The sequence below is a fragment of the Camelus bactrianus genome, chromosome 4 (assembly GCF_048773025.1).
Source record: "Camelus bactrianus isolate YW-2024 breed Bactrian camel chromosome 4, ASM4877302v1, whole genome shotgun sequence".
NCBI lineage: Eukaryota > Metazoa > Chordata > Mammalia > Artiodactyla > Camelidae > Camelus > Camelus bactrianus.
Window position 1 is genome coordinate 72,228,979 of NC_133542.1, and position 20,860 is coordinate 72,249,838.

Sequence of the window (20,860 nt, forward strand, 5' to 3'; positions counted from 1 at the left end):
GACATGCAGGGTCTTTCCAGTTTTGGGTGTTATGTGCTGAGCTATCGTGAATGCTTGTGTGCAAGTCTTTGTGTAGATGTATGCTTTCATTTACCTGGGAAAATATCACAGAGAGGAATTGCAGGATCATATGAGAAGTGTATGCTTGACTTTGAAGGAAACCGCCAAACTGTTTTCCAAAGATTTTTATGCTGTTTTACACTCCTATCAGAATAGATGAGAATTCCTTCACATCTTCGACAACACCTGGCATTACAGGTTTTATTAGTGTTCAATATTCTTTGAGTATGTAAGATGTTATCTCATGGTTTTGACTTGGGCTTCTCTGATGGCAAATGATGTTGAGTGTATTTTCATGTGCTCATGGGTCGTTCTTAGTTGGTGAAGTTCTGTTCAGTCACTTGTCTGTTTAACAAAATTGGACCATTTATCCTTTTTGGGGCTGTGAGAGTTCATTATGTATTTTGGATATTTGTCAGACACATGCTTTGTGAACATTTTCTCCCAGTCTGTAGCTTGCCTTTTCATTTTCTTAACGGCATCTTTGGAAAAGAAGTTTTAATTTTGAAAAATGCAGCTTATCAGTGTTTCCTTCGCCTTTTGTGTCCTAGGACCTTTGCTGACTTCAGAATCGCAAAGATTCTCTCCTGTGGTCTCCTCTAGAAGTTTTAGTGTTTTAGTTTTTTGGTTTGTTTATTTTAAGTCTGTGATCCGGAGAACTGGCAGGCTGTGCTGGGCCTGGTCACGGAGGGGATGTGGGTCAGTGGGAGGGTCAGTGCAAGGGCCCCCGCCGCAGTTGGAGAGGAGGGTCAGCAGCAGAATCGTGGTCACTCAACAGGTGAACCTTGAGGGCTATATGGGGTTTGCAAATCTTCCAAATCAAGTATACAAAAATCAGTGAAGAGAGGGCTTGAATTCATACTCACGGTTCTGCATTAACCAACTCATTACTCCTCACGGATTTGTTTTCTCCAGAATACCCAGGTCCTTCCGTAGAATAAAAAAGACTGCACAGGTGGAACAATCCAAAGTTTTAACCAGAGAAGATGATGTTCAGTTGCTGCTCACAATAGCCGATGCCCCGGAATTTGGAGACGTGCTGCAGCCTGTCATTGGCTCCATTGGTATAAAATCTGAGGACTACCTAAGTGCAGAATCTCAAGTGAACAGACGTCAGATGCTGGATAACGAGATGCAGTGTTGTTGGGAAGAGGGTATAGCTGAGTGGTAGAGCGCATGCTTAGCACGCATGAGGTCCTGGGTTCAATCCCCAGTACCTCCATTTAAAAATAAATAAATAAATCTAATTACCCTCCCCCCCCAAAAAAAGATGAGGTAGTTTTTATACTCCATTGCTCTTCAGGACATGGGCTTAAACCATTGGATATTTAGTTTATGAAGTATGTGCATGAAGTGAGTATTACCCCACTTACTGTCAAAGCAGACGTGCTCACACCGGAGGAGTACCAACAGTTTAGAAAAGAGAGAATGAAAGAAATCCAAGAATATAAAATTAAAAGACATGTATTTCCAGAAGCAGATGACAATGAAGAAGAAAAGCTTGTTAAAAACATGAACGACTGTTTACTTCTTGCTGTCATCAAGGTTAATGGCAAAAGGGTCAGAAGAAGGCCAGGACTGTTTTGTTGGGCCCTTGAGCTAAGAACTAAAAATAAATTTTTTTTTTTAGTGGATTGTAAAACAAAACAAAACCAAAGAAGAGTATGTGCTAAAGATGGATGTTGGGATGCTGAACTTAAACGTAGCGAACATTTGGATTTACAGTTCTAGGAGACATGTTGATTAGAACACACATGCAGGACTTGATGTTCCAGGTAACGTGCCCTATGAGGACTACAGAAGCTGAAAACTGGCAGCTGTGACTTACAACGGAGTTGACAACAAAAGCAGAGGGCAGCTTCCTAAGAGCCCTCAGGCGTAAAAGGAAGAAGAAAGAAAGGAGTGTGTAGCTAAGATGAAGAAGGTGGGGGTGGAGCACGTGTTTGAGATGAAGGCCAAAGAATAAGTTCAAAAGCTGAAGGACTCTGAAGCTGATCTCCAACAATGCCATGAGCAAATGAAAAAGAATTCGAAAGCACTACACAAAAAATTAGAGGAAAACAGTCCTCAGTCTGAAGATGAGAAAGCAAACTGGGAAGCTCAACAACGTGCTTTGGAATAAGCAAACGCTTCTTCAAGACCCTTGGAAAATAATGAGAAGAAAGGGAACATCTTTTAAAACTTCTGTTGACCACCAGTTACATAAAGCCTCTGATCCATTTCTAATTAATTTTTGTGTATGATATGTGGTAGGGGGTTAAAGTTCATTTTTTCCCCGTATAGATATAGGGGTCCAGTACCATTTGTTGAAAAGACCATCTTTTGCCCATTGAATTATATCAGTACCTTTGTTGGAAATCAGTTGACCACATGTGTGTGGGTCTAATTCTAGACCCTCTGTTTTGTTCCCATGAGCCATTGCCACACTGAATTGATTACTGTAGCTTTATAGAAAATCTTAAGTCAGGTGGTATAAGTGTACCAACTTTGTTCTTTTTAAAAATTATTTTGACTACTCTAGATCTTTTGCTTTTCCCTATAAATTTTAGAATCAGCTTGGCAGCTTCTACGAAAAAGCCTGCTTAGATTTTGCTTGGGAGTACACTGAATCTGTAGATCAATTTGAGAAGAATGGACATTTCACAATATTAAATGTGCTAGTCCATGAACATGGTATAGCTCTGCATTTATTTAGGTCTCATATAATTTCATGGATAGGAAGAATCAATATTCATCATCATTTTCAGTAGCTTCGTAGTACAACAGTATGTGGTTGTGTCATTAGTCATCCAATTGCCTGTCATTCCCTGAGATTCTGTCCAGTTTCCACCTATTACAGGCAGTGCTACAGTGGATATCTCTGTCATTCTGTCTTTGCACACACACTTGATTACTTACATAGAGAAAATCTGGAGCCAAGTTAACCCTCTTGACTATTCTTTGCTATTTGCCTTATTTAAACTGGTGGTGATTTACGTGCAGTGGGATGGGGAATGCCAGTGATCAGGCCTGCATTCGGTGAGGCCCAGTGCACAGTGACTTAGAACAGGGGTCAGCTAACTGTGGCAGCAGGCCAGGATTGTTTTGTTGGGCCCTCGAGCTAAGAGGTTAGAAAAAAATAAATTTTTTTTGATGGATTGTAAAACAAAACAAGAACAAAGAAGAGTATGTGCTAAAGATTGATGTGGCCCACAAAGCTTAAAATGTTTATTGCCTGGACCTTTATAGAAGAAGTTTACTGACCCCTGATGTAGAGCAATGCTCTGCACTGGACAGACCTGATCAGGTCCCCACCCACTACTTACTAAGCCCAGGATTGACGTTGGCCAAGTTCCTAGCTCCTTTTGCTCCAGTTCTCTTTCTTCATCTGTGCAGCAGGGGCTGGGAGAGTACAAAGAGGTGTGGCAGCCACAGGGCTGTTTTCTTTCTGTCCGAAGTTGCAGGAACTCAAGTAGCCTGACTGCATGTGTGAATCATGAGCAGGCCTCTCACTGTCCGTCATCCTTGTCTGGGGCACTGTTCGTGGTCCTGGGCATCAGGCTTATGACCTGGCCCCGCCAGCTACCTGGAGAGATGGGGTACATACCAAAGACACTGAAAAAGCCCACAGACTGCAGCTTGAAATAGTGTGGGACTGGCGCCAACCCAGTGCACTTGGCCTCAGTGGAAACGAAGAAAACCACAAATCGGGCTTCAAGTGAGAAAGCTTGGAATTTATAACCTTGAACCCCGTCATTGTCATGTGACCATTTTAAATGTTGGCTTCTAACTGCCTCTTTGAACTGCCCACATCTGGGAGACTGGCCCACCAAGGAAAGGGGGGCAGTGGCGACATGTGGATGAACCCGGTTGTACCCATAGCCAAGGGTTGCTGAAGACTTGGGGGTGTTGGGTTCTGAGCAGTACGAGGTTCTTGGGAGGCTCAGAGGATGATCTGAGAGTCCCAGTGGTATGTGTGGAAGGAGCTGTCCAGAAGGTTAACAGGCTGTGGCCAGAGGGAGCAGTAGTTGGCAAGGCCCTGTGACCCTCTCCTGCAGACCCCTGAAGGTCTCCTGTCCCAGGGATCACAAAGGTAATGCCCCGCAGTGACTAGTGAAGGGTCCAGCACCCCCAGGAGGGGCTGACCCTGTTTGCCAGTTCTTCCCAAGCCTTCTTTAGCTGTCCCAGCAGTGGTGTGTTTTCATTGTCCCTGTGGATGGATTGGGGAGTGTGTCCAGCCTGTGGGTGCCCCCAAATGTCCCAAAATTCACTTTTCCCTCTGAGGAGGAATTCAGGGCTGTTTTTAGCCTCTGGTCAGTGCTAAGAGTGATTTTAAGATAACGGAACTACATGAAGTATGCTGGTTTATCCCCCCAGGTTCCCTGCTGGAGGCCTGCCCTCACCCCAGCGCTCCGCAACCCACCACTGTGGACTGTTTCCAGAGAATGCAGATGTTGGCTGCTTCCTGGGGCTGTCACTTTACACAGAGGTAGGCCCACAGCCTCCCGACTCAGGTGTAGCCCTTAAGCGTAGACTGGGGAAGAAATAATGGAATTGTGCTTATTGATTAAAAAAATTTTTTTTCCTTTTCGTTGTGTTTTTTTTGGGGGGTGGGGGTGGGGGAAGGTAATTAGATTTATTTACTTAATGGAGGTGCTGGGGATTGAACCCAGGACCTTGTGCATGCTAGGCATGCACTCTACCACTGAGCTACACCCTCCTCCCTGGGTTTTTTTGTTTTTTTTTTTTCTTTTTCCAAGTCTTCTAGAAAAACATACATTCATGAAATGATGTGATATCTGGGATTTACTGCAAAAAAGAGAAAGTGGGATGTTGAGATGAAGCAAGATTGGCCATGAATTAATTGCGACGCCAGGTGATGGGTACGAGGGGTGTGTGATACACTTCTGTCTGCCTTTACGTATGTTTACATTTTCCCAGAGTTCCAAAGAGAGGGACTGTCAGCAGGGCTTTGAGAGTCTGACCTGCTTGGGTTTTGACTTTAGCTCTGGCCCTCCTGTCTGGGAGACTTGAGACCAAAAGGAGCCTTGTTTCCTCATCTGTAAAATGGGGCAAAACATGGCTGCCCTAAGGATTGCTGGGCAGGTTTTTAATGAAAGAACGCACCTAGTCCAGGACCTGGAGCCCAAGCAGCTCCAGCACTCCTGTTCTGGCTGGGAGTCCGGGCCAGCTGACCCCTGGCCGACCCTTTGGGGCGGGGAGGGGGCTTACAGGAGGGGCCTGAGGGTCCCCCTCCTCCCAGTGGATGCACAGCCTCTGCCTCTGATGAAAGCATTGGTGGCTCCACCTACATCTTTGATTGGCTGGGACCTTTCTTGATACCAGGGTGGAGCTGGAATCAGCAGCCAGGTTCCTGGTTATGAGTTCTGCTACAATATTGGGTGGCCGAAGCATTTATTTAGTTATTTGTTTTTAAACTTTTTTTTTTTGAAATAATTATGGATTCACAGTAAGTTGCCAAAAATGTGCTGGGAGGTCCCATATAGCCTTCACCCAGCGTCTCCCCCGCTCCCCCCATCACGGTCACCCATCCCTGGTGTATCTGGACTATAGCATCACAATCAGTCAAGTGACTGGTACAACCTACAGAGCTTGTTCAGATTTCACCAGTTTTACAGGCACCCGTTTCTGTGTGTGAAGTATGTATGTGTGTGTATTCAGTTCTGGGCAGTCTTAACACACGTATAGAGCCACGTAACCAACACCATACTCAAAATACAGAGCTGCCCATCACCACCAAGGAGTTCCCTCAAGGGAAGCCATTTGTTTTTCAAAACAGAAACAGCTTTTTTTCCCTTCTGATTTTAAAAAAAGAGAAATTTTACGCAGAAGGGTGTCAGGAAGGATGTTTGCCACAACGTCATCAGCAACTTATTTTACTTTACATTTTGTACGTTTTAAAATCTGAGTTTTTTTGGTTTTTGGTTGTTTTTTTGTTTTTTTTTTTTTTTTTTAGTTTTCTTAATTGAAGCATTGTTGATTTACGATGTTAGTTTCAGGTGTACAGCAAAGCAATTCAGTTGTGTGTATAAGTACATATATGTATTTTTTTCAGATTCTTTTCCATTATGTTATTACAAGAAATTGAATATAGTTCCCTGTGCCATACAGCAGGTCCTTGTTGTTTATCTATTTTGTATATAGTAGTGTGTATCTATTAATCCCAAACTCCTAATTTATCCCTCCCCTGCCCTTTCCCCTTTGGTGACCATATTTTGTTTTCTGAATTTTGTTTTTATAATGAGCATGAATCATTAAAAAAAAAAAAAACCAACAAAGCTATTTTGAAATCTATCACCCAGATACACCACTGCTGATGCTCCAGCGAACATCTTTCAGACCTCTTTCTAGGCTGGTTCGCCTTTTCTCCTCTCTGACTTTCTCCCCCTCAGAAGACATTTTCTGGAGGGACTGCTGCTCCGACAGCCCCCTCTGGCGCGGCGGTGTTTAAGGGCTCTTCTGTAGGGGGGCCTTCCCGTAGGAAGTGACATTAGTGGCCTTAGGGGCACTTGGCCTCTCCGAGGCTCTTGGTTGCTCAGGGAAGACCAAGACCAGCATCTGCTTCTTGCCTTTCTGCTTGGTCTTGGGACCCAGCCTCTCCACCCTGCCCCCTCTGCTGCCCCTTTTGGTAGGGAGGTCTCCCGGTCATGGGTCTGGCCTCTTTCAATGAAAGCACCACAGTTTTAGATTCTCCTGAAAGTAGGCAGGACCCTTGCGTCTTCCCTACGGACAGTTCTAATCATCGCCCAGCACATGCTCTCCCTGAGTCGGCCCCGTGCCAGGCATTTGACACGTATTATCTCCGTGAGTCCTCTGAGCAGCCCATCCTGGTACGTGTTATCTCCATCCCCAAGTCTCAGGCAAGGAGGGGAAAGCTCAGAGAAGTTAAGTGGCTCCCCTGGGTTACCAGCTGGTATGTGACAGAGCTGGGGCCCGAGACCACTGAACCCCTAGCCTCCCTTGCCATTAACTTAGGATTCCTTGTGTTTTCTTGTAGGTGAGCCCAGGCCAGCATGGGGGACTCCAGGGAAATTTGCCCTCATCTTGACTCAATAGGGGAGGTGACCAAAGAGGACTTGCTGCTCAAATCCAAGGTAAAGGATCAGACCTGGCGGGGCTGAGGCCCACAACCAGGGCCACCACATTCCTGGGGTGCAAACATTTCTGAAGCAGCAGAAGAACTGGCTCCGAGTGTCTGCTTAGCCTTTTGTGTAAATGGAGAAGCTGGCGTCTGTTTGGGAGGCCTTCTGGGGGCTGTGTCCTAGCAGCCATTAATTACCATTTAGACCCATCCATCTGGGAGCACTAATGCCCTGTCCATTAGCGGTTGGAGCGGGTGCCCAGAGCCTCTCCGAGGCAGGGAATGAGTCATGCTCTGAAAGTCCAGGGGAATTTTGCACATGTGATCTGAGAAGGGCTCAGGGAGGCTCAGAGAGAGAAGGGGGACCTCTTGGAATAGGGAGGGTGTGTTGTCGTCTCTGTTAAATTAAAATTTTAAAGATAGGTAACAGTTTCACATGGCTTAAGAATGAAACAGTGTAAGAAGGGAAATGTCAAGTTCCCCTCTGACCCTGTGCAGCCTTTCCATCCCACCCTCAGATAACCAGGGTCATTAGATGAGTTTCTTTTCTATCTTTTCAGAGTTTCTTTATGGGGGTACTTATTTTTCATTTTCCCCTTTATTATGTAAAAGGTAGCACACTATAGCCACTTTTGTACTGTGGGCCTTATTCACATGGCAGGGTATCTCGGAGCTCTTTGGCATCGACACACAGCTCTCATCGTTAGTCTTGAAGTTGCATCGCTTTCGTTGTGTGGACTCTGTAACTGATCCTCTGTGGGCTCTTTGTGACCTTCTGCCAATACAGTGTCATTGTGTTCGGGGGCAGAACCACGTGTAGGGGCCATTCCCAAAAGTGGGGTTTGAATTAGATTCCTAAGCACATTTCCAGCTCTCCTTTCCAGACATCTGATGCTGGTCGGTCAGCCTCCCTGCGCCAGCAGGTTCTGGGGGCCTTTGGGCCTGAGCTGGTTTTGTCTGGGCCTGCGTGAGGGTGTGGTTCTTCAAAGTACCCGTGGCTTCTTTTGAAGCAGTTTCGCATGTTACCAAACCAGGTTCATTTGCCCAACACACAGCAAGCCAAACGCTGAGACGCCAAGGTTTGCAGCAAAGAAAGGGTTTGTTCCCAAGGCAGCCAAGCGAGGAGACAGGAGAACAAGTCTCAGATCCACCTCCCTGAAGGCAAGGGGCTTGAGATGTTTATGAGGTGAGGAAGCAGGGTGGTCTTTGGCATGGAGAAAGGTGAGGTCATCACTGTTCTGTGCAGGTGTATCGGGAGGTACATGCTGCTTTGTGGAATGCGTGTTCAAAAATGGAGGCGCCTAGCATGATCTGGGAGTGGAGTTTTTGACCTTCTGACGTCAAAAGGTCATCCATCGGACACTTGCATGGGCCAAGTTTTAGGGTTGGTGGTCCCAACCAGTCTTAGCCAGCCTGAATTGGACAAGAGCTGACTCCAAGTATCTGAAAGACAGCTTGAGCCCCTGTTACTATAGTAACCATATGTCAGAGGGGTTACCTGTAGGGGTTGTTAAGGAATCTTGGGATGTATTATATAGGCTGCATGAAGCTCGGAGGGTATGCAATTTGGAAAAGACAATAATTAAGGCCAGCTTGCTCAGGGAAGCCAGGCTTCAAGCAGACGGGGTTTATAACAAGCTGCTCCCCTAGCTAATGTTCTGTAAGACAAGCTCAGGAATTTCTGTTAGTCACCAATTTCTAGTAACCCCGTGGGGCATGGTTTCAGTGTGGTCGGGAGGAGCGAGGCTCTGGTGCATTTGCACTGTCTAATGCTGGGTGTCTCTCCGAGTCTGCGCAAAGGAACAAGTGAGACAAACGGAGAGGGCGTCTCAGGGGATCTGAGAGCAGGCAGGAAGGAGATCAAGGAGGTGGGGAAGAGGGATGCAGAATGGGGAAGATTGGGCTGGGACGTGGCAGCGTTTTGGAAGTGTTTGTGCTTCTGGAGCAGAAGGACCAAGAGCATCTGGTGATGTCTCAGGCCTGCATGTCAGAGAGCTTGTCTTTAGCACTGGAAATCTATAAAATGAAACCAAGCTTGTTTTAAAATACCCACAAGGGGCATGGGTTGAACAGGTAGCTCACAGTGGAGGAGAAACTCTTGAGAAAATGTGCTTAACTTCACTGGTGGTCAAGGACATTACCTAAGCAAGGTGGTGATTCCACTTTCAGATGGCGGAACACAGGCTGCTCTTATTCAGGGCGGACTGAGGGCAGGAAGTGGACCACACATTGCAGTGGGGTTAGGCCTTACTGTAATTTTAGGGGTGCAATTCCATCTCTGGGGGTTTATCTGGTAGAAATGTAAGTACCAGTTATAAAGATACAAATACAGCAATATTTATTGAGCATTGTTGATAAAAGGAAAATACTGGTGGCAGTCTGAATATTTATCAAGAAGGGAGTGAGTGAATAAATTGCGTCCCCATAGCATGGGACACTGTGCACTTATTGCAAAGAATGAGATGCAGTCTCTGTGTACAGACTTAGAAAGATGACCTTAAATAGTGACAAAAGCCTGTTACAGAGAAATACGTACAGTATGATTTTATTTTTACTAGAAATTACACACCCCCATCTATGCATATATGTTTATATAAGAGGAAAGTGTAAAGAGATATACTTTGAATTATTACAGTATCTATGTATTATCTATAATATACTACACATTATATATGGCATATGTGTATCATTTAAATTGTTAAAACCGACATACAAAACTTTTATCATTCAAATGACTGAAATGAAAAAAGAAAAACAAACTTGGGAAGGTGGGAGTGAACTGTGAGATCAGAAAATCACAAAAGAGTTTACAAATTCAGAACGGTCAGGAGCTGCTGCTTTGGGTCCAGTAAGCAGACTGACCTCCTGCCACCCTTAGCATCCTCAGCAAGAAACCCTGAATCGTAGATTGCAAGTCTCAGCCCCATTGTACGGGATGAGCTGCTTCACCTCAGTCCTGCCAAGAGTTCCAGGTTCAGGCTCTTTACAGATTCATCCAGAATCTGGGCTTAGTAGGAAGGAGGCTTTCCTGTGGAGACCTGGGGGTCGACGTGGCCACCCTTGGGAGGAAACTGGGCTTTGCTGGTGGGAAGTTTGATGACTCAGGCTCCTCAGCTTCCCCTTCTGACCCTGCTCTGTAGCAGGGCATGACCTCTCTGAGCCTCAGTTTCTCTTCTGTAAAAAGGGGATTTTGATGGGACCTGCTGCACAGACTGTGGGTGGGATTACATGAACCAGGTAAAGAACTTAGCTGGGTCCTTGGCCCCTTGTGATCCCTCATCAGGGGTCAGCTTTCACCCTGATTAAACACTCTGTAACTGCTACAGAGACCAGCACTGAGAATTCATCTCACAACTGGCAGAGGCACATTGTAGAATCTCAGCTGGGAATTGCTGTTCTAGGCATGCACAGACAAAATTACTTAGGACACAATTTAAATATAACAAAAATCCTGAAATACAGTGGCTTAAATGAGATCAAAGTTTACTTTTCTCTCATTGAGCAGTCTAGATGTAGGTAGCACTGATAGGGTAGCTCTGCCATTCTCAACACACGGCTTTTGTCTTCAGACCAAAGTGATTGCTTCAGCTCCTGCCATCACCTCTGCATTCCAGGCAATGGAAAGAGTAGAAAGAGCAAGGGTAGTGCAAAACTCAGAAGTGGCACATGTCACTTTTTGCTGTCACCCTATTAACTAGAACTGAGCCCCATGATCCCATTGGGGGCTGGGAAACATAGCCTGCAGCTGGCTGCTCAGCCAAAATTCATGTATTCTTTTGCTAAAGGAAGGAGGAAAGATACTGGTAAATAAGAAGCAGGTTCTGTTATCCAGACCGCCAGAAACCTGGCTGTTTCCTGTGGTCAACAAATATATTCGTCTCCTAATTTGTACCAGAGTCTGTGAATCACAGGGGTAGACACAAACCATCTCTATTCCAGGAAGCCCATAGTCTAGGTGGGGAGAAAGGCATAAATAAATAAGTGCAACGAAGAAAGAGAAAGAGGTGTGATGAGAGATCATATTAAGGGGGCTGTTTATTTAAGCTTTCAATGATTATATTGAAAATGTTTTTACAGGTACATAATAAAACAAAATTCAAACAATAAAGTTTAAGTGCCCGTATGGGCTGGCCAGGGCCTTCTGAGGCAAAGTGTCTCAGCTGAGACCCTCAGGGTGCGTCTGCAGCATGCACCCCGTGGCTGCTCACTCTTCCCTCTTTCCTTCTCGCCTCGCCTCACACAGGGCACCTGTCAATCATGTGGCGTTGCTGGACCGAACCTGTGGGCCTGCCTCCAGGTAAAGTATCCTTGCAGCTGTTGGGGGCGTGAGGCCCCATCTAGACTCTGGGCTGGGAACATCCGTCCCCCTGGGCACTGCCGGAAACCTTGGGCGGGGACACAGGACATGAATGTCTTGGGTGTGTTTCCCAAACCTAAGCCAAGAGGGCTCCAGAGTCCGCCAGTCCCTGGGCCGGCTGCCCTGGCAGCCATTAAAAATGACAAGAGGGAAAAGTAGGTTGGACAGGACTCTGAACTGAACCATCCCATAGACATTAAAGGCAAAGTTCTATCCTCACACGTGTGTGTGCGATTTGACATAGGTGTCTTGGCTCCAAGCCCTGGCACTTCTTAGTAGCAGTCTGTCCCTGGGCCAGCCTGGGCCTTTGTTTCCCCGTCTTTAAAGTAGAAGCCATGACACTGATGATTGTCCCCGCCTTGTGGGTACCTCACCTTAGGATAGTAATTGACAAGATGATGCCTGCACTGGGCTTAACCGGGTGTGGGGGCTGCAGGCAGTGTCCAGTTAAATATGGTTGTGTTTTGATTATTATTGCTTACTGAAAAAAGTAGCAGTAGTTGTAGCAAAGTCTGCCAGTTTTCTCTGGATGGTAGAATTACGGGTAATTCTTTTATCTCTAACTTGGTAGCATTTTCCAACTCTTCTGCAACTATGTATTGCATTTTGTAATCATACTAAAAATGGCTGTTTAAAGTTTCTTTTAAAACAAATACAAGTAGAAACAAAAAAGACAGCCCAAGGTGGCAAAAACATCACAGTTCAAGCCTGTCTTTGCAGAAGACATAGGAACCCCCACGGGACTTTGGCCATATCCTTTTAGGCCTGTCACTCAGTATAAAATACCTTGTAAGACACTGTCTGGGCCTCAGGGGACAGCAGAAGTGTGAGATGTGGTCTTCCCTCCTGGGATCCCACAGAGCTTCTGGAGAGACAGATACATCCTTTGTGACTCAGCCCAAAGGTCATTTCCTTGAAAGGCCCTCACCATCCTGTGCAGTGCTGACCGCGGGTGGAAATGACACCAAAGCACCGCAAGGCGGAGGCCTGCAGTGGAGAGGCACTTGAGCTGGGCCTTGGAGAGTGGTAGATCTGGGATAGGAGAGTGCAAGGCCAAAGGCAGGTCCCCAGGAACACCGTGAGGCATGGGGGTCAGCACCGGGCCGCAGCCACCTTTGCCCATTCGGTATCCCCATTAGAAAATGTCTATGAGATCCGAGCTCCCTAAGGAAAAGTGTGCATCCCATTAGGAAGTGGGGTTTTGGTGAAAAAGGGATGGGTGGTGAGGGAGAGGATCTGGCACCAAGCAACCAGGACTCAGCTTTGCCCAGATCTGGCTGCGACCCTGCCTGGGCTTCTTGCAGGAGAGCAGCAGCCCAGGACGCAGTGTCTGTCTCGCTCAGAGGCAGGGGCAGATTCCTGGTGGCCATCCCTGCCCATTGCAATCCTTGAGTGTGAGTCTGTGTTCCTGCAGGGTGGCAAGACCTCAATCCCTGTGGGTCCTGTTGCCGGAAGATGGGCACACTGACTTACCATGCTGGCACTGTCCTCTTGGCCAGCCCCAGTCCACTCTCCTTCCCTCCCCCCAGGTCGCCTGCCCCTACGTTGGCTGCGGAGAATCCTACGCTGACCACAGCACCATTCACGCGCAGGTGAGCCTGCTGGCCAGGAGCGTGGGCTCTGTGGACAGACAGCCCAGAGTTCAAACCCCAAGGCTAGCCACCCCCTAGCTCCATCCACCTGCTCTGGACCTCAGTGTCTATGCATGTAAAATGGGAATAATCATAGCAGAGAAGTAAGATGATGCGGCTGCGAGCACGTGGCGCATGTCTGTGTTTGATAAATGGCAGCCCTGGGCACTCCCGGCTCAAGGCGAGCAGATTGTGCGCTTCCAGGCCTCTATCCTGATGGGGCCTTTTACTGAGGCCTGAGAGTCAGGGCAGCCCTGATGCAGGCCTGGGCACCTGTTAGGCCAGTGGATCCTTCTTATTTAGGATCTTGCCCTCTAGGTGAAAAAGCACAACCTGACAGTGAACCTGACCACGTTCCGGGTGTGGTGTTACGCCTGTGAGAAGGAGGTGTTCCTGGAGCAACGGCTGGCGGCCCATCCCCCTGGCCCCCCACCTAAGTTCTCGGAGCAGGTAAGGGGGTGCAGCAGGGTCAGTTGGTGGTGACATGTGTCGAGGACCAGGGCAGTCAGTTCCTGCTCAGCATTCTTCAGGTGACTTTGAGGAGCTCGTGTCAGCTGATGCTTGCTGAGCCCCAGCCCTGCACCAGGACCCCTGTGAGGGGCTGCGGACGCGGAGGTGACTGGGAGCGGAGCCGCCCTCAGGGAGCTCGCAGGCCTTGAGTGAGCCCGAGGCCACAGGGCAGGTGCACATCCTTCCCGGCCTATGGAGAGCCGCTGGTGACCATCACTGCAGCCCTTTCCATGGTAAACACCTGGAAACCCACCAGGGCAACATGCCGCCCGTAGAGGAGGCAGGCCAGTGAGCCCCACACGAAGCGCCTGGCCTCAGGGAGCGGTCAGTGAATCAGCCATCAGAGCTCCAGGGAGGCCGGGCTTGTCTGTGTGTGTGCGGTGCTGTCTCTCCTCCACGTTGACAGTGACCTTCACATGGTGGGCACTCAATAAGTGTTTATGGAATATGTGTGCAGACATGACAGAGGTTTATGATTTTGTACAAAAACTACAAAATAATATATACAATATCCTGTTTTGCAGGTGGGTGTGTAGTAACAGTTAAAAAGCTGCATAGATTGTCCAACACGAGGAATACAGCCAATAATTTGTCATAACTGTAAATGAAAAGTAGCCTTTCAAAACTGCATAAAAAATTAAAATTTAAGAAAAAGCGAGGGGAAAAAAGCTACATAGATAAGATAGACTATCAAAGTGATTGGCTGGGGGAATTTGGATTGCCAGCTGTTTTTTCTTTGTTTCTGTTTTTTCCCAGATTTGTTATAAATAAATTAATTTATTATTGTTCATTATTGTAAGTAAAATACAAGTTAGAGTTCCCAGGGCATGGCCGCCAACGCCATCTCTTTTCACGGTGTCCTCTGCTCGGATGGGATGACTCAGTGCAGGCTCGGGGGCCCCCCCAACCCGGGGGCACATGAGCCTCGACCCCCACCCCTCTCCCTCCTCACCGCCCTGGTTTCCTCACTCTGGTTCTTGAGCACAGGACTCTCCACCGCCCTCCCACCCTCTGAAAGCCGTCCCTATCGCTGTGGCTGATGAAGGAGAGTCTGAGTCAGAGGACGATGACCTCAAACCTCGAGGTAACAGCGCTACACACTGTTCTGCGCGGGCAGGAAGGGTCCCAATGGCCTGAGGGCTTCCCTGGAGTGCCAGCCACCTGGCTGAGGCCTGGCAGTCCTCGTCCCCATCTCAGCGGTGTGCCCCTGGACGGCCGTCCCACTGCACGCGGACAGTGGGCTGGGCCGGGCGGCAGGCAAAGGGGCCTATTGGTTGGTTTCCCTGAGGTGAGTGGAGCTGCTTTGAGCCAGAACCAAGTTAGCTGAGTCGGCAGGTTTCTGGGGTAGAGCGAGTTGTGAGCTGTGAGTTTCTCGCCGGGACGGGACGCTCACCTTCCCCTCCTCCGTCTGGTTTCCCAGGCCTCACGGGCATGAAGAACCTGGGCAACTCATGCTACATGAACGCGGCCCTGCAGGCCCTGTCCAACTGGTAGGTGTCCCCCCATCTGGGGGGCAGGGGCCGGGAGCCATCCCCGGGAGCCGTCCCTGGGAGCCCTGGAAACAGCGGACGTGGCCCCTGGGATATGTGGATACTCATCAAGACTGCTGAAAGCACACATGCCCTTCAATCCAGCAACCCCTCCTATGGGGATTTATCCTAAGGGGGGACCCGAGATGTTGAGAAAGCTCTCTGTGCAGGGATGTCCATCACTCTGTTGTTTATCAGAAACAACCTAAAGGTCCATAAAAAACACAAATTTATTGTAGGCCAGCCTTACAGTGAGTACAAGAAAAAAACGGTGCAGGACAGTATTTATTGAAATGGGAAGGGATTCAGAATATGATAAGTAGGAAAAAGGAGATGGTAAAGCTCCATGTGGTGCAATCCTACTTTAGGGGGAAATATTAATTTCCATCTAGGGTGGGCTATTAGCTCCCTGGGGCTGGGCCATGGCATTCAGTCTACTACCTGGTTGGGGTTGTGTGTGTGTGTGTGTGTGTGTGTGTGTGTGTGTGTGTGTGTGTGTGTGTGAAGGAGGGAAGGATGGGGGGAAAGTCTAGGAGGATGTGCCTCCAAATCTTCTGAGTGGCTATCCTCACGTGGTGGGATTGAGGTCAATAATTATCTGTATTTTCTAATTTTTTTTTACAATGAATGTATATTTCTTATGTAACCGGATAACAATAACAAAGAAAAGGGGAGTAGAGGAGATGCCTTCAGGTTGGGGAGGGTTTCCACAGACGGGAGGAGCAGGCGACGGTTCCTCTCTCATTTATACCCTGTTTCCCAACACCGTCTCATTCAGAGGTGTGAGGGTTAGGACTTCAACGTATGAATTTTGAAGGATACAGTTCAGCCCTTAACAGGTGGGGTCCTTCAGGTCATCCGTGGGCATTTCTGGCTCCAGTCTGCCACGGTCAGTCCCATACAAGAAGCTTTTGCTTCCCTACCTGGCTCTTTCTAAATGATGCCGTATTCCCCTCCTTTGCTCTTCTGACCTGGCTGCCTGCCCCGCCCCCAGCCCTCCACTGACCCAGTTCTTCTTGGAGTGTGGAGGCCTGGTGCGCACAGACAAGAAGCCTGCCCTGTGCAAAAGTTACCAGAAGCTGGTGTCTGAGGTCTGGCACAGGAAGCGGTGAGTGACCGAGTCCCTGACCCCGGGCAGCGGTGTGGGGACGAGTTTTCTTTCCATGCCTTGATAAGAGACCTTCCTATGCCTTCAGTCTCTCACAGCCCTTTACCCTGTGTGATGCTTACGACAGCTCGTGGAGGTGTGGGTCCCAGCTAACCCCGTTTCACAAATCGGGGAACTGACGTTCGGGGAGATTTAAGTGTCTTGCTCAAGATAACACGTCTTGTGAAGGTGGAGCTAGAACTTGAACCTGGTGTTGATTGGAGCTGGCAGCCACTTCGCAGTGTGTGTGCCGAGGCCCGAGACACACGGTGACCACTTCTAGGCCTCAGCCACAGCTGTGCACGTAGAGGAGGACTTCGGAAGTGGTGGCTGGGCCCTGACTGGTCAGGGGCTCCAGCTCAGTGTAAAAGGGTTAAACCAGAAGCTTGGGTTAGAGCTATTTCTCCAGGAAAAGTTAAAATTGGGAATAATTTAAAATGAGTACATGGACATATACTAAATATAAAAGCAGATTATTAAACAGTATGATGCAATATAATCCCAATTTTAAGAAGCCAAAGTTGAAGTGTTTATCTGCCTATAATTTTGTGTATGCGTCTGTCTTTTCATAGAAAAATCTGGAAACCTTAATGGCAGTTATCTCTGGGTGGTACTGTTAGTGGTGATCTTTCTCTTGTTTTTCTGAAGTTTTCTGGTTTTCAATAATGAACACGTATTACCTTTGAAATTAGAAAACCACAGTAAACTTTTTTAGAATGAAAATAGTTTGAAAGTAGGCTTGTCGTGGGCTGGTGGGACTGACACCATTCCAATCAGGAGCTCTGGGCTGGCCAGACTGGTGGGGTGGCTGCCTGCCAGCCCTCGTGGGCTTGAGTCACTCAGAGCAGGCCACCTATACTAACACGTCTGGTCTTCCTACAGCCCAAGCTACGTGGTTCCCACCAGCCTGTCCCACGGGATCAAGTTGGTCAACCCGATGTTTCGAGGCTATGCTCAGCAGGTAGGCCATCCATGCTGCCCAGGGGACACCCAGGGCTGGAACCTGCCAGGCCTGGCTTTGAGGCCAAGACCAGTGTGGAAAACGGCAGCAGCAGCTCAGCGTTGCAGGGTGGGGCTCCTGGACCAGACTTGCTGCCTGAGCCCTTTCTGTGTGTGAGGCCATCGGAGCCTCCCAGCAACCCGCTGGTGCTCTCCCCAGTCGGCAGATGGGGAGACTGAGGCTCAGCAGCCAAATCCTTGCCCAGTTACCATGGACCAGTTACACAGCTGGTACACAGCAGAGGGAAAATCTGACCTTAGGAGTCTTGACTCCAGGTCTGCGTGCCTCAGCACTCACTCAGAACAGCCCATGATTTCTCATTGCTCAAACCCCAGGCAGAATTTCACATTTATTAAATTAAACGTTTTGATGGCAAGTTTTTGTAACTCTAGAAACCCCTTTGAAGCCGGTGATGTCTTTCTATGGCATAAAATCACGGGACCAAGATGAAGCAGAATGCAGCCACACACCTCCCCCGGCCCAAGCTGGCTGTCTGAGGGGCCCAGGTCCCTGCCCCAGCCTGCCCTGTGGCCTGGGGTGTCACTGCTGGGCTTCGGCTGGGGCCGCACCTGTTTGCATGGCCAGTGCTGCTGCCTGAATGCCTTCGGCTCCCCCTTCAGCCCCCACCACCTTGCCCTCATCCTCCCCAGGATGAGAGCTGCTGGGCGATTCTCTGCTCACACCCTCAGTTGGATGAACACCAGGCTCTTGCCTGAGAGACCCAGCGTGGCCTGAGCACCGCCCTTTTGGGGGAGTGGTAAGATCCACAGTGACCAGAATCCCTGGGGCACCGTTTATTAAGTGATCACCTCCTGCCACATAAGTACAGCCCTGTTTATCCTCACAGAGCTCTCAGGAAGTGGGCCCTGTCAGCACCCCCATGTTATAGGTGAGGGGCTGAGGCTCAGAGAGGTTCTACAGCCCGCTCAGGCCACACAGGGTATGGCAGCAGGGATGGGATTCAGGCCTCGCCACAGTGCGGCCCTCACTGTACAAGGCACCCTGCTGGCCCTCAGGTCTCAGAGAGGACACCATGGAGCAGGGCCACTCGGCTGTGGCCTGACATCCACCCAGACTCCAGAAGCATCCCTTTCTCTGGTTCTTGGACATAAAGGACATTTCTGAGTCTGGAACCTACAAGCATCTCTTAATGGCCAGAAGATGCTGTCTTGCTTCCACATGGCTTGAGATTTTAGCAATGAATACAGGGTACTTTTGTTAAAAGGAAGAACTGGAAAGAAAAGTAGATGATGTACTGAGGGCCTGTTTCTTAAAAGAGCCTTTCAGTGCCCATGAAACAGGACACATGTCTCCTCCCCGACTCCCTAATGCTAGATGAGCTGGTGGTCAATTTCTCTGATCTTTGTATTTGACATTTTGCCTAAGGAAATCCACCCAGAGCCCTGCCCTCCCTCTGCTAGAACTGAGAAAACGAGGCCCGTCTCTCCGTATCGGTGACCTGAGCCTTTGGTGCTTGGCTGGGTCTGGCCACTGCATGATTCCCACCCCATGTGGGCAGGAGTTGGGCCAGGGGGCTGCTTCTCAGTCCAGGTCGGGGACTGTGAGGAACAGGACTGGACTTGAACTCAGTGGCCCCTCACGGCACCGAGTTCCCCCAGCTGTCAGAGGCCGGCCACCATCATCTTCTGAGCTTTTGAAGCACCTCCTGTGTTCCCTGCTCCTGACTGGGCCGTGCACAGTCTGGGCCAAAGGCCTCACTGGTTTCCTGCTGGGTTGCGACCTAGTCACAGAGTAGTCAGAGTTAACAGCGAGATTTGCGAGCCAGCCAGCCTGAAGTGGCAGCTTAGTCTGACTCATGCCCAGGCCCTTGGAAAGCCTGCTGTCCTGCCACAGGTCACAACGGTGAGGGAAGGTGTGGGCACGGGGGCTGGCGGAAGGCCTGGATGAGCAGAGGGAACCAGAGGCAGAGTCAAGGATGCGGGTGGCCTGGCCTGCCTGTGGCATTGCTCCCTGCAGAACTCAACTGAGCACCCCCGTGTGCACATGCCTTCAGTGTCACCTGTCAGTGGGCTCCCGCCTACCTCACTGTCCCCTCCTCTAGAAGGCAGGGTGACTTCAGTGGCTGAATGTGATACATGTGCTCTCTCCCTGCTAATTGGAAGCAGGGCAACAGGCGATGACGAGCAGGAGCTGGGGAGTCAGGTGGACTGGGTCTGGATCTCTGCTCTGCCACCTCACAGCTGCGAGGCCTGGGAGGGGTCAGCCTCTCGGAGACTGTGTCCTCCGCGGTAGAAGCGGGTTAGGGCAGAACTGCTGTGGCGGCCCCCGGGAGGGGTGCCCGTGAGGGCCCCTAGCATCCCCCAGCAGAAGCAGCGGGGTGCTTGTGGCTGGTCGCCCGCCCCTGCCAACAGCAGCCCCTGGTTCCAGGACACCCAGGAGTTCCTGCGCTGCCTCATGGACCAGCTGCACGAGGAGCTCAAGGAGCCGGTTGTGGCGGCCATGGCGCTGACTGAGGCTCGGGACTCGGACTCGAGCGACACAGATGAGAAGCGGGAGGGTGACCGGAGCCCGTCAGAGGACGAGTTCCTGTCCTGCGACTCCAGCAGCGACCGCGGTGACGGGGAGGCGCAGGGCCGCGGCGGGGGCGGCTCGCAGGCTGAGGCGGAGCTGCTGATGTCAGAGGAGGCAGGCCGCGCCATCTCCGAGAAGGAGCGGATGAAGGACCGCAAGTTCTCCTGGGGCCAGCAGCGCACGAACTCGGAGCAGGTGGACGAGGACGCCGACGTGGACACCGCCATGGCCGCCCTGGACCAGCTGACCCCAGAGACGCAGCCCCCGTCACCGCGGTCCGCCAGCCCCTGCCGTACGCCAGGTACCAGCCAGCCGCGCGGGCCGCCACGGCCCCGCTTGTCCAGCAGCAGCTGCTGTGGGCAAAGCACCACTGGGCAGTAGACTGCTCAGTTCCCCACCTGGGGGACTCTCCCACTAGACGCGATTTCCGGGTGAGAAATCGGGTAAATAACGTGTCCAGGCTCACTTGGCCAATAAGGAGCGAGATTCAGAGCTGGCCCTGAGCTCCAAACCCTCCGCTGGGAGCGTGACGTGTGTGGACAGCACCCTCTTCCTGGTGCTGGGGGGCTGGGGTGGGCACAGGACAGAGGAGCCGTGGAGGTTGCAGGCCTCGGTCCCGCGAGGAGGCGCTGGCAGGTCTTCCAACCCGACCTGGAGCGGGCTAGCACGGTCCCCCTCTGCCCCCAGAGCCGGACAACGAGGCCCACATGCGCAGCGCCTCTCGTCCCTGCAGCCCCGTCCACCACCACGAGGGCCACGCCAAGCTGCCCAGCAGCCCTCCACGCGCGAGCCCCGTGAGGATGGGGCCGTCCTACGTGCTCAAGAAAGGTTCGGAGGGATGGGCGCGGAGGGAAGGTCAGCAGGGCTGCCCCTTGCGGGCTCTGGGGCTCGCGGAGCTCGGGGCAGGGGGTGGAAATCGCACCCCTCGCTGCCGTCTGCGCGCTCGTTGCCAGGGACTGCGGCGCGCACTCCTCGCGCAGGGTCTCTGGACCTTCCTCACACGGTTGGGACAC

The 20,860-nt window shown here is 50.2% G+C and overlaps 1 protein-coding gene across 6 annotated transcripts in view; it reads left to right on the forward strand.

Moving 5' to 3' along the window:
* The window catches only part of USP20 (ubiquitin specific peptidase 20), a 43,070-nt gene that overhangs the window by 8,491 nt on the left and 13,719 nt on the right, over positions 1–20,860 (forward strand). For 3 of the 6 annotated variants that reach the window (XR_012506573.1, XM_074362381.1, XM_074362382.1), the window contains exons 2-12: positions 4,417–4,528; positions 7,058–7,154; positions 11,385–11,438; positions 13,028–13,090; positions 13,448–13,579; positions 14,627–14,723; positions 15,060–15,129; positions 16,163–16,276; positions 17,198–17,276; positions 19,704–20,148; positions 20,535–20,675. Coding sequence is in view for 5 of the 6 variants with exons in the window: in XM_074362381.1 (XP_074218482.1) it covers positions 7,074–7,154; positions 11,385–11,438; positions 13,028–13,090; positions 13,448–13,579; positions 14,627–14,723; positions 15,060–15,129; positions 16,163–16,276; positions 17,198–17,276; positions 19,704–20,148; positions 20,535–20,675 (1,276 nt within the window). In the remaining variant the exon portion in view is untranslated. Of the gene's footprint in view, positions 1–975; positions 1,125–3,778; positions 4,133–4,416; positions 4,529–7,057; positions 7,155–11,384; positions 11,439–13,027; positions 13,091–13,447; positions 13,580–14,626; positions 14,724–15,059; positions 15,130–16,162; positions 16,277–17,197; positions 17,277–19,703; positions 20,149–20,534; positions 20,676–20,860 lie in introns of those variants that run through there. The other 3 variants (XM_074362383.1, XM_074362384.1, XM_074362385.1) reach the window with 3 other exon arrangements.